The sequence below is a fragment of the Mustelus asterias genome, chromosome 8 (genome assembly GCF_964213995.1).
Source record: "Mustelus asterias chromosome 8, sMusAst1.hap1.1, whole genome shotgun sequence".
In the NCBI taxonomy this organism is placed as follows: domain Eukaryota; kingdom Metazoa; phylum Chordata; class Chondrichthyes; order Carcharhiniformes; family Triakidae; genus Mustelus; species Mustelus asterias.
This window is the reverse complement of record NC_135808.1, coordinates 10,600,347-10,613,413: the sequence shown is the minus strand read 5'-3', so window position 1 is coordinate 10,613,413 and position 13,067 is coordinate 10,600,347. Positions and strand designations below refer to the sequence as shown.

General features: G+C 47.4%; 1 protein-coding gene across 1 annotated transcript; it reads left to right on the top strand.

Moving 5' to 3' along the window:
- The first annotated feature begins 1,002 nt into the window (after positions 1-1,002).
- On the top strand, positions 1,003-7,838 carry LOC144497829 (zinc-binding protein A33-like). Its single transcript, XM_078219269.1, has 5 exons — positions 1,003-1,382; positions 3,575-3,772; positions 5,251-5,273; positions 5,368-5,483; positions 6,538-7,838. The coding sequence occupies exons 1-5, from the start codon at positions 1,047-1,049 to the stop codon at positions 7,098-7,100; spliced, it is 1,236 nt and encodes a 411-aa protein (XP_078075395.1). The 5' UTR covers positions 1,003-1,046; the 3' UTR covers positions 7,101-7,838.
- The last annotated feature ends 5,229 nt before the right edge of the window (positions 7,839-13,067 follow it).

Below are 13,067 nucleotides of genomic sequence, written 5' to 3'. Positions count from 1 at the left end.
GAGAGAAGGTGCAAACTCAACGCATACAGTGACCCGAGGGCAGAATCGAACCCGGTCCCTGGCACTGTGAGGCAGCAGTCCTGACCACTGTGCCACCATGCTGCCCTCATTGCTTTTTATTCATTAATGGGAGGTGTTGTCACGAGCTGGCCAGCATTTATTGCTCATCCCTGAGGGCATTTAAGAGTCAACCTCATTGCTGTGGCTCTGGAGTCACATGTAGGCCAGACCAGATAAGGATGGCAGATTTCCTTCCCTCAAGGGAGATTAGTGAACCAGATGGATTTTTACAAAAATCAATAATAGTTTCATGGTCTTAATTTCAGATTTGATTTGATTTGATTTGATTTATTATTAGCATACAGTGAAAAGTATTGTTTCTTGCGCGTTATACAGGACAAAGCATCCCATTCATAGAGAAGGAAAGGAGAGAGTGCAGAACGTAGTGTAACAGTCATAGTTAGGGTGTTGAGAAAAGTCAACTTAATGTGAGGTAGGTCCTTTCAAAATTGAATTCAAATTTCACCATTTGCCTTTGACACAGTCTCCTCGGCTAATCTCAACTCAGGACTGGTGATGGAATCAGTGCACCCCAGAGGGAAAAACAGACCCAAAGGGCGTCACATTAAAATGGCAGAGGAAGACGAACAAAGTACATCGGATCGACCTCTTGGAACGGTCTTGTGGGATTGATGGATTGATTGATCGATAGGAGATCAGTTAAGATAACATTGTCTTCACTGGTGTTTGGTCAAGGTCTAATATATATATATGTATAATATACACACAGACTGGCTCAGGGTGTATATATCTGTACATAATATATAACATAGTATACAGAGGATGGCTATGTATTTAACACATACACAAAGGCTGGCTCAGGGTATATATATATGATATATAATATACACACAGAGGCTGCACGTATACAGAGGCTGCTGTACATAACCTTTAATCCTTGGTGAACACCAATTATCGCGGTGCCGCCCTCCTGAGCAAAGTGAAAGTAAGAAAGCTTGAGGAAGTAGGACAGCAGAGGGATTGAGATGGAGCTGGGCAAACAGTTGGAGAATCTGAGTAAGGATGTGTCCTGCTCCATCTGCCTGGACTTCCTGCAGGAGCCTGTCTCCCTGGAGTGTGGACATGTCTTCTGCCGAGGCTGCATTTCCCTCTTCTGGGCGGACGGTCACTGCTCCTGCCCGGAGTGCCGGCTCCTGTCCCCGGGGAAGGTGCTGAGACCCAACCGGCAGGTGGCCAACATCGTGGCCACCGTCCGCTCCTTGACCCTGGCCAGCAGAGCAGCAGAGAGTGGCCAGAGGCGGAGTGCCAAGCCAAGACACACTAACACTGGCCATCTCACCCCCAGCACTGGACACATCAAGGTGGGTCTCATCTTCCTTTACAATGCAAGCCACTAACTGTCCAGTTTGCTTTAGTGGCCCAGTGGTTAGCACTGCTGCCTCACAGCTCCAGGGACCTGGGTTCAATTCCAGGCTTGGGTCACTGTCTGTGCGGAGTCTGCACATTCTCCCCGTGTCTGCGTGGGTTTCCTCCCACAATCCGAAAGACATGCTGGTTCGGTGCATTGGTTGCACTAAATTCTCCCTCAGTGTTCCCTGAACAGGTGCCAGAGTGTGGCGACTTGGGAATTTTCACAGTAATTTCATTGCAATGTTAATGTAAGCCTACTTCTGACTAATAAATACATGTTTTACTTTATATATTTCTGTAATAAAAATCGTTTTTGGGATGGGGGCATCACTGGCTCGCCCAGCATTTATTGCCCATCCCTAATTGCCCCTTGAGAAGGTGGTGGTGAGCTGCCTCCTTGAGCCGCTGCAATTCCTGAGTTGTAGGTACACCCACCGTGCTGTTAGGGAGGGATTTCCAGGATTTTGACCCAGCAACAGTGAAGGAACAGCCGATATAAAGTTTATTTATTTGTGTCACAAGTCGGCTCACATTAACGCTACAATGAAGTTATTGTGAAAATCCCCGAGTCGCCACACTGTTCGGGTAGACTGAGGGAGAATTTAGCATGGCTAATACTCCTAACCAGCACGTCTTTCGGACTTGGGAGGAAACCGGAGCGCCCGGGGGAAACCTATGTAGACAGCGCGGGGGTTGGGGGGGGGAGAACGTGCAGACTCCACAGAGACAGTGACCCAAGCCAGGAATCGAACCCAGGTCCCTGGCGCTGTGAGGCAGCAATGCTGAATACTGTGCCACCCTGCGCTCCCCCCGACCCCCCGCAAGCCAGGAATGGGTGTTCCCAAGTAACTGCTGCCCCTTCTCCTTTCAGTAGTGGTCGTGTGTTTGGAAGGTGCTGCCCGAGGAACCTTGGTGGGTTCCTGCAGTGTCGATGGTACACACGGCTGCCACTGTGCGTCCGTGGTGGAGGGATTGAATGTTTGTAGAAGGGGTAGCAATCAAGAGGGGCTGCTTTGTCCTGGATGGTTTCAAATAATTAATTAAATAGTCCTCATGTCATGGATTGTTGCCCAGTTGTAGGCTAATTTTGTAAAGGGTTTGTTTTGGCGGGACGAGGGAGGGGTCATGGGCAACAACTCATAAGGCAAATTTATCTATCCAGTCAGGAGGGAAGTAGAAGGTTTAAGAGTTACCATTGACCAGAAATTGAACTGAACTAGCCATATAAATATTGTGGCTTCCAGAGCAGGTCAAAGGCTAGGAATCCTGCAGTGAGTAACTCACCTCCTGACTCCCCAAAGCAGTGTTGCGCAACTGGGGGCCACACGCAGTTCATCTGGATTCTGAGTGCGGCCACCAAGACATTTTGTTAATTGTTGCCCACGCACAGGATTACCACATTCTGCTCATTTCCATCTGCGTGGTATTTACCTATTGGTGTGACTGACGTGATACACACTTAAAGAAAGGGCAAGTGGAATGATTGCACCCAATATTGACTGTGAGAGCCGTGCGCTCCCTCTGTGTCCAGAGTATCTTTTTATTCACTCGTGGGACATGGGCGTGACTGGCTGGGCCAGCATTTATTGCCCATCCCTAGTTGCCCAAGGGCAGTTGAGAGTCAACCCCACATTGCTGGGGCTCTGGAGTCACATGTCGGCCAGGCCAGGTAAGGACTGCAGATTTCCTTCCCTAAAGGACATTCGTGAACCAGATAGGTTTTTCCTGACAATGGTTTCATGGTCATCAGTAGATTCTTAATTCCACCACCTTCCATGGCGGGATTTGAACCCGGGTCCCCAGAACATTAGCTGAGTTTCTGGATTAATAGTCTAGCGATAATACCATGAAGCCATCCCCTCCCCTTTTTGATGTTGATAATTGATAGTTCAATTAATATGTGATTAAGCATTTTCTATAACTCGTGATGAAATATTTGGCCTGTATTAAATATATTCAGTCTTATTCATACAGACATGGGGAGGTGGGGGGCGCGGGAGGGGGGAGAGCATGCAGACTCTGCACAGACAGTGACCCAAGCTAGAAATCGAACCCGGGTCCCTGGCACTGTGAGGCAACAGTGCTAACCACTGTGCCACTGTGCCGCCCAGGAGAGTTGAATGCTGTGTTATTATCTTTGCAGGAAAAGGTACAGAAGCTGACAGAACATTTTGAAGGTGAATTTGCTGAGTTGCACCGAATTCTTAATGAAGAAGAACGGGAGATGAGAAGAAGACTCACCCAGAGAGAACAAGAATTATTTCCCAAGCAGGGGACAGCCAATGGAGCTACAACTGAAGTGAACCCTTCCTTCAAGCAACTGATGTGGAATGTTCTGCAGGTACTCAGTGAACCACTTACGCCTGATCTTCCAACCATTATAAGAAGCATCTGGACGAGCACTTGAGATCGCCAAAGCATAATAGGCTATGGACCCAAGTGCTGGTATATGGGATTAGTGTAGATTGGTAATTAATGGTCAGCATAGACATGGTGGGCCGAATGGCCTGCTTCTGTGCCGTATGACCCTATGGCAACACTCCTACTAGTCAAGGCCAGCACGGTAGCACAGTGATTAGCACTGCCGCCTCACAGTGCCAGGGACTTGGGTTCAATTCCAGTCTCAGGTGACTGTGCAGAGTCTGCATGTTCTCCCCGTGTCTGCATGGGTTTCTCCTGGGGATTTTCACAGTAACTTCATTGCAGTGTTAATTTACGCCTTCTTGTGATACTAATGCTTAAACTAAGCTAAACCGGAGCTCCGGTTTCCTCCCACAGTCCGAAAGACGTGCTGGTTAGGGTGCATTGACAATGCTAAATTCTACCTCAGTGTACCCGAACAGGCACTGGAGTGTGGCACACTAATACATCAACTAAACTTCTTTTTCCTCTGGGTGCTCCACCACCATCCGCTGGCATCGCATTCCAGGCACCAACCACTCTCTGTGTAAAAAACTTGCCCCTCACATCTCCTTTCAACTTTCCCCCTCACCTTAAGTGCACGCCCCCTAGTTTTAGACATTTCAACTCTTGGGAAAATGATTCGGACTGTCAAACTCTATCTTTGCCTCTCATAACTTTATAGACTTTTATCAGGTCTCCCCTCAGCCTCCGCCGGTCCAGAGAAAACAGCCCTAGTTTGTCCAGCCTCTCCTTGTAGCTCATTCCCTCTAATCCAGGCAGCATCCTGGTAAACCTCTTCTGCACCCTCTCCAAAGCCTCTACATCCTTCCTGTAATGTAGTGACCAGAAATGAACGCCGTACCCTAAGTGCGGCCCAACCAAAGGTTTATAAATCTGCAACAAGACATGTTGATTCTTGTACTAATGCCCCGACCAATAAAGGCAAACATGCCATAGGCCTTCTTTACCATCTTGTCTACTTGTGTGGCCACAAGTTCCACAATGCTGTGTGGCTTGGACGTGGTTGTGTTCCCATGGGTCTGCTGGCCTTGTCCTTCTAGGTGTTAGAGGTTACTGATCAAGCGGGGCTGCTTTGTCCTGGATGATGTCGAGCTTCTTGAGTGTTGTTGGAGCTGCACTCGTCCAGGCAAGTGGAGAGTATTCCATCACACTCCTGACTTATCGATGTTATGCTGGGACAGCAGTAATATCCCCGTAGCGTATACAAAATCACTTGTAGAGGTACATACCAGAGATGTGAATCTCCACCCCGTGCCAGACTTGGTATATATTTTGGCAAAAGAGCGAGACGTCAAAATAGTGAAAATCAGTTAACACAGTATATTACCCTTTGATATGGAGCCGAAAACTACTCTCGATATTTGTATTAATATTTAATACTATTTTTGATTTTAGGAGATGAAAATAATTCTGAGTGGGTAAGTACTTGCCTGTTTTGTTATTTGATTTTTCTCTCTCACACTCTCAGAGTTGTGTACAGCCGATCCCTAATTATTACTCCTATTTCTGAAGATCCAGGGATGAAATTGGACAAGAATGTGAATTTCCTGTCAGTACGCTGATTGGTGAATTCGGAGGCCCCCTTCAGTACGTCGTGTGGAAGCAGATGAGAAAGTCAATTAAACCAGGTAGACACACGTTTGCTGCTCAAAGTCTGTATCCATTATCTGTCGGTCATTTAGAATTTCTTCCATCGCACTTATGAACACATGCGCTTCAGAATTTTGGGTCAGGATATTTGGGATATGGGGAACAGGTGGGGAGGTGGATTTGGGACCAGGGAGAGATCAGCCATGATCTGATTGAATGGCGGAGCAGGCTCAAAGGGCGGCATTTGCCTTCATCTGCTCCTAATTCCTAAGTTTCCAGCATCGGGGAGGCAATGGCCTAGCGGTATTATCGCTAGACTATTAATCCAGCAACTCGGCTAATGTTCTGGGGACCTGAGTTCAAATCCCACCATGGTGGAATTTGAATTCAATTTTTTTTTAAAATCTGGAATTAGGAGTCTACTAATGACCATGAGACCATTGTCGGAAAAAACCATCTGGTTCACTAATGCCCTTTAGGGAAGGAAATCTGCCGTCCTTATCTGGTCTGGCTTGCATGTGAGTCCAGAACGACAGCAATGTAGTTGACTCTTAACTGCCCTCGGGCAACTAGGGATGGGCAATAAATGCTGACCTCGCCAGCAATGCCCATGTCCCACGAATGAATTAAAAAATACTTTCATCGAATCCCGACAGTACAGAAGGAGGCCATTCAGCCCATCAAGTCTGCATTGACAACAATCCCACCCAGGCCCCTATCTCTGTAACCTCACGTATTTGCCCTGCTAATCCCTCTAACCTATACATCCCGGGACACTGAAGGGCAATTTAGTGTGGCCAATGCACCTAACTTACTCATCCTTGGAATGTGTGAGGAAACCGGAGCACCCAGAGGAAACCCACGCAGACATGGGGAGAACGTACAGACTCCACACAGACAGTGACCCAATCCGGGAATTGAACCCGGGTCCCTGGAGCTGTGAGGCAGCAGTGCTAACCACTGTGCCACTGTGCTGCCTTTTCTGTTGCTGTGTGTTTTATTCAGATTTCTAACATCCTCAGTATGTTGTTTTTATTTCAATGTCTTTCACTTGTTCACCTCATCGGCACTAATCCTCTGGTTTCTTTACAGCGTTGACCCATTTGAACCTGTGCCCCAATTCCGCTCACCCCAGCCTCATCCTGTCCGAAAGCTTGACCAGGGCGAAGGTCGGTTACATGCAGCAGCGTCTGCCAGACTATCCCAGTCGCTTCCAGCGTCGCATCTGTGTGCTGGGGTCCCGAGGATTTACCTCAGGGAGACATTACTGGGAGGTCGAGGTGGAGCAGGGAGCCAAGTGGACGCTCGGGGTCGCAAGAGAGTCGGTGCACAGAAAGGAGCTGAGAGATCTGACCGCCAGGAACGGCTACTGGGTCATCAGTCCCCACACCACCGACTGGCTGCAATGGCTGCTGGAATTCTTTGCGCAGAAGGAACGAAACCCGCAGAGGGTCGACCACCTCGCACTCCAAGTCAACCCAAAGAAGGTCGGCATTTACTTGGACTACGAGGGAGGGCAGGTGTCATTTTACAATGGTGAGGACATGTCCCACTTGTACACACACAGGGGGATCATGACTGGCAAACTGATGGCTTTCTTTTCACCTGGCACTGCCTCTCACAACCAAATGAAACTCCTTCAACTGTCATCGTAAATCCCACCTCTTTTATTGTAGCGACTTGTCGTGTTGGGGAATCTCTAAAGATCAAATCACATTTCATATTCTTAACTTGGAGTCGCTTTGTGGATCTTTTATCTTTCAAGCAATGAAAGGAGACTAAGGAAATTTGGCATGTCCACTACGACTCCCACCAACCTTTACAGATGCACCATAGAAAGCATCCATTCCACATGTATCACAGCTTGATATGGCTCCTGCTCTGCCCAAGACCGCAAGGAACTACAATGGGTTGTGAACGTAGCCCAATCCATCACGCAAACCAGCCTCTCATCCAGTGACTCTGTCTACACTTCCCGCTGCCTTGGAAAAGCAGCCAGCATAATTAAGGACCCCACGCACCCCGGACATTCTCTCTTCCAGCTTCTTCCATCGGGAAAAAGATACAAAAGTCTGAGGTCACGTTCCAACCAACTCAAGAACAGCTTCTTCCCTGCTGCCATCAGACTTTTGAATGGACCTACCTCGCACTAAGTTGACCTTTCTCTGCAGCCTAGCAATGGCTATAACACTACATTCTGCACTCCCTCCTCTCTTTCTGAATGAACGGTATGCTTTGTCTGTATAGCGCACAAGAAACAATACTTTTCACTGTATCCAAATACATGTGACAATAATAAATCAAATCAAAAATCAGATCAAAAACACAACAGCTCTTCCTTTGTTGAGAGGTGTCATTGGAATGATTAAATAAAATAATTGACTTCCAACTGTATTCAAGTGTTGCTGTTCTTGTACGTCTGCCTGTCTTTGATTACAAGATGTAAGGTAAAGTAAAGTTTATTTAATAGTCACAAGTAGGCTTACATTAACATTGCAATGAAGTTACTGTGAAAATCCCCCAGTTACCACACTCCGGCACCTGTTCAGTTACTCTGAGGGAGAATTTAGCATGGCCAATGCACCTCACCGGCAGGTCTTTCAGACTGTGGGAGGAAACCGGAGCACCCGGAGGAAACTCACGCAGACACGGGGAGAAAGTGCAAACTCCACACAGGTAGTGACCCAAGCCGGGAATTGAACCCGGGTCCCTGGAGCTGTGAGATGGCAATGCTAACTACTGTGCCACTTCTGGACCCTTTTGTATCACTCCCCTCTCACCTTAAACCTATGCCCTCTAGTTTTAGACTCCCCTACCTTTGGAAAAAGATATTGACTATCTAGCAGACCTGTGCCCCTCATTATTTTATAGACCTCTATAAGATCACCCCTCAGCCTCCTACACGCCAGAGAAAAAAGTCCCAGTCTATCCAACCTCTCCTTATAACTCAATCCATCAAATCCTGGTAACATCCTAGTAAATCTTTTCTGCACCCTTTCTAGGTCCTGGTCAAAGGATTTTGTGTCTGGAGTGTCAGGCAATGTTAGACTCCTCACTGGGCTGTAAGTTTGTGGGCTACAGTCTGTGAGTTGTATCACCTTACATTTTTCCTCTGCTGTGATCTCATTAGCTACAAAAAAAAACGCAGCCTTTTGATGTATTGCCTCCAGTTTTCCACTTCTGGGTTAAATGTCTCAATCTCTCCACATTTTTATGTGGCGTATGTATCTTGCTTCTTGAAGTTTTGACACTCACTCTCCTCTCCCTCTCACTGCACATTGCAATATTGAAACACCTAACAAAGGTTTTTCCTCATCGCCAGTGTAACTATTCGAAGGCGACTCATTGTATCCTTGTTATGAAGGGTTTATTATCAAAAATATTTATATATGTACAAGTGATGGTCTACAGAACTGCAATACTCCTCCCTGACTCCAGCTGAAGTTCCTCCCTGACCCGGGATACATGCCCTTGCTCCCGATTGGCTCGTCTTTCCCATGCTGCCTCTCCATAGGCTCTGTATCGATCATGTGGCCCTCAGGAATCGCCCCCCCCCCCCACCTTAAAGGGACCACGCTATCACACCACCACCAGTGGTGCTGCCATAGCTGTCGAGCCGTCAGCCCTCTGATTGGCCTGGCTGGTGGCCTCCAGTAAAAGAAAACCATCTCTGCCATCCATTGCTGTGAGGGCGGCAGCCATTTTCAACCCCAGAGGCAGACCATCTTCACTGTGCATAACAAATCCAAATTCAATCCAGTATCCCACCATGCTTTTTCCCACTTGGTGAATTCAGGTAAAAGGAACCTCACCTCAGAATGAGATAGGCCATAAGATATAGGAGCAGAATTAGGCCATTCGTCCCATCGAGTCTGCTCCACCATTCAATCATGGCTTTTTGAGGAGGTAACTAAGTATGTTGATGAAGGTAGGGCAGTTGATGTCATATACATGGATTTTAGTAAGGCGTTTGATAAGGTCCCCCATGGTCGGCTTATGATGAAAGTGAGGAGGTGTGGGAGAGAGGGAAAGTTGGCCGATTGGAAAGGTAACTGGCTGTCTGATCGAAGGCAGAGGGTGGTGGTGGATGGAAAATTTTCCGATTGGAGGCAGGTTGCTAGCGGAGTGCCACAGGGATAAGTGCTTGGTCCTCTGCTCTTTGTGATTTTTATTAATGACTTAGAGGGGGGGGCTGAAGGGTGGATCAGTAAATTTGCTGATGACACCAAGATTGGTGGAGTAGTGGATGAGGTGGAGGGCTGTTGTAGGCTGCAAAGAGACATAGATAGGATGCAAAGCTGGGCTGAAAAATGGCAAATGGAGTTTAACCCTGACAAATGTGAGGTGATTCATTTTGGTAGGACTAATTTAAATGTGGATTACAGGGTCAAAGGTAGGGTTCTGAAGACTGTGGAGGAACAGAGAGATCTTGGGGTCCATATCCACAGATCTCTAAAGGTTGCCACTCAAGTGGATAGAGCTGTGAAGAAGGCCTATAGTGTGTTAGCTTTTATTAACAGGGGGTTGGAGTTTAAGAGCCGTGGGGTTATGCTGCAACTGTACAGGACCTTGGTGAGACCACATTTGGAATATTGTGTGCAGTTCTGGTCACCTCACTATAAGAAGGATGTGGAAGCGCTGGAAAGAGTGCAGAGGAGATTTACTAGGATGCTGCCTGGTTTGGAGGGTAGGTCTTATGAGGAAAGGTTGAGGGAGCTAGGGCTGTTCTCTCTGGAGCGGAGGAGGCTGAGGGGAGACTTAATAGAGGTTTATAAGATGATGAAGGGGATAGATAGAGTGAACGTTCAAAGACTATTTCCTCGGGTGGATGGAGCTATTACAAGGGGGCATAACTATAGGGTTCGTGGTGGGAGATATAGGAAGGATATCAGAGGCAGGTTCTTTACGCAGAGAGTGGTTGGGGTGTGGAATGGACTGCCTGCAGTGATAGTGGAGTCAGACACTTTAGGAACATTTAAGCGGTTATTGGATAGGCACATGGAGCACACCAGGATGACAGGGAGTGGGATAGCTTGATCTTGGTTTCAGATAAAGCTCGGTACAACATTGTGGGCCGAAGGGCCTGTTCTGTGCTGTACTGTTCTATGTTCTATGGCTGATTTGATTCTCATCCCCATTCTCCTGCCTTCCCCTTGCAACCCTTGATCCCCTTACCAAACAGGAGCCTATCTATCTCTGTCTTAAAGACACTCAATGACCTGGCCTCCACAACCCTCTGTAGCAATGAGATTAATGCACCCTTGATTGCTTGCATTCATTACAAATGGCAATGGAAAGCCTGTCACACAGTTTGATTCTAAAGAGACTAAATGAAATGTGGAACGACAAGCGTTGATATGTGGCATTGCTTTGTGTCAGCAGCAGGATGTCATAGAATCCCTACAGTGCAGAAGGAGGCCATTCGGTCCATCCAGGTGCAAATTATACAGTAAATGGCAGAACCCTTCGGAGCATTGTGTTGCTAAGGTTGATCCCTTTGTGAGAAGCCACACTGAATTCCCCAAAGAGGAATACCTCGCTTCGTAATCTGTTAAAAGTGTTTGAGAAGTTGTGAACTGTTCTTCATTAATGTTTAGAGGTTGATTAACAGAAAGACCTGACACTCACTTTAAGTGAACAATTAACAAGTTATTTATTTAACCAATCGGGAACTTTAATTAAACAAATAATATTTCAATTAAAGTAAGATGCTACTGGAATGCTGTTCAAATAAATACAAGGATCATTCATTACCAAAAAATAATAAGAATAATTTAGTCACTCTCAAAAAATATACAAACTAGTTTTGTGGCTTTGGAAAAACCTTTGGAGTTCTTCTGGTGATTCCGCTGTCTGTAAGCTCTTTCTGATTGGGTACCCTTTTGTTCGATAGATGGAGAGTTCTCTTAAGGGATATGTTTTTAGCTGGCAGAGAACCGCTCTTCCCTCTTTAGGTGTTCATAGAATCCTACAGTGCTGAAGGAGGCCATTTGGCCCATTAAATCTGCACCAACCACAATCCTATCCAGGCCCTACCCCCATAACCTCATGCATTTACCCTAGATAGTCCTCCTGACACTAAGGGGCTATTTAGCATGGCCAATCCACCTAACCCGCACATCTTTGGACTGTGGGAGGAAACCGGAGCACCCGGAGGAAACCGGAGCACCCGGAGGAAAGACATGGGGGAGAACGTGCAGACTCCGCACAGACGGTGACCCAAGTCAGGAATCAAACTCAGGTCCCTGGGCGCGATGAGGCAGCAGTGCTAACCACCGTGCTACCGTGTCGCCCTAAGAGGTGGCAGCCCTTCAGTTGAACTGCAGGCAGGCAGTTGAGTTCCTCTTTACAACTCTGATGACCTAATCAACTTCCTTATACCAGGATTGGTCTAATGTTGTCAACAACAGCAAATTCAAATTTGATTGGTTCTTGATAGCTGAGTGTCTTCTTTAAACTGATAGGCTGTCAAAATTCAAAAGCCTGTTACCAAGGCAACCCTGATGCTTGGTCCTGGTTACAAATGTTGCAATCTGTGTGCCCTGTGTACCTGCATTTTAAACATCCCAGCACTGACACAAAACCAGCTTTTACAGGAACCACACTTCACAAACACAACTTTACAACAATTGACGTTAACAGGTCCACAGATCCCTGAAAGTGGCAGGTGGATAAGGTGATCAAGCAAGCATACAGCAAGCTTGCCCTCATCGGCCAGGGCATCGAGTATAAAAGTTGGCAAGTTATGTTGCAGCTACATAAACTTTAGTTAGGCTACATTTGGAGTATTGCGTGCAGTTCTGGTCGCCACATTACCAGAAGGATGTGGATGCTTTGGAGAGAATGCAGAGAAGGTTCCTGCCTGGTCTGGAGGATATGAGGAGAGGTTGGATAAACTCGGATTGTTTTCCCTGGAAAAGCGGAGGCTGAGGGGAGACCTGATAGAGGTTTACAAAAATTATGAGAGGCACAGACAGGATAGTCAGAGGCTTTTTCCCAGGGTGGAAATGTCAATTACAAGGGGGCACAGGTTCCAGGTGAGAGGGGGAAAGTTTAAGGGAGATGTGTGGGGGAAGTTTTTGACACAGAGAGCGGTGGGTGCCTGGAACACGCTGACAATGGAGGTGGTGGAAACAGGCACATTAGCAACGTTCAAGGCCTATCTTGATTGGCACATTGGGCCCTATTTTGGTTCTAAGTGCTGGGCAGGCTTGAAACTGGGAGTGTTTCAGATCCGACTTTTACACCCGTTCTCAGGCACCCCCATACACACCCTGCCTGAGAAAATATCAGCGATTCCAAATCGCACTGCAGAAGCCTGTGGGCGGGGCCTAATGCTCCCGAAAATCTGCAGCTCCGATCGGCACCTCCAACTGCGCATGTGCAGAAAAAAATGATAGAATAACGCTCCCCTGCCACATCACTGCCGGGCCTGATAATGCCTCCCCGTGGCCCCCAAAGACACTGCCCCACCCCAACAATATTACTGACCCCCTTATTCCCCCCACCCCCCACCCAGACTGATCACAGGTTCCTCCCCTTCCCCCCACCGATCTCAGGCAAAGAGATCCACCCTCCACCCTACAGATATCAAGCAGGGTGATCCCCCTCACCCCCACCCC

Coding starts and splice junctions, on each gene's coding strand:
- LOC144497829 (XM_078219269.1), top strand. CDS start 1,047: ATGGAGCTGGGCAAACAGTTGGAGAATCTGAGTAAGGATGTGTCCTGC. Junction 3,773..5,250: donor TGATGTGGAATGTTCTGCAG/GTACTCAGTGAA, acceptor TTTTGATTTTAG/GAGATGAAAATAATTCTGAG. Junction 5,274..5,367: donor ATGAAAATAATTCTGAGTGG/GTAAGTACTTGC, acceptor CTATTTCTGAAG/ATCCAGGGATGAAATTGGAC.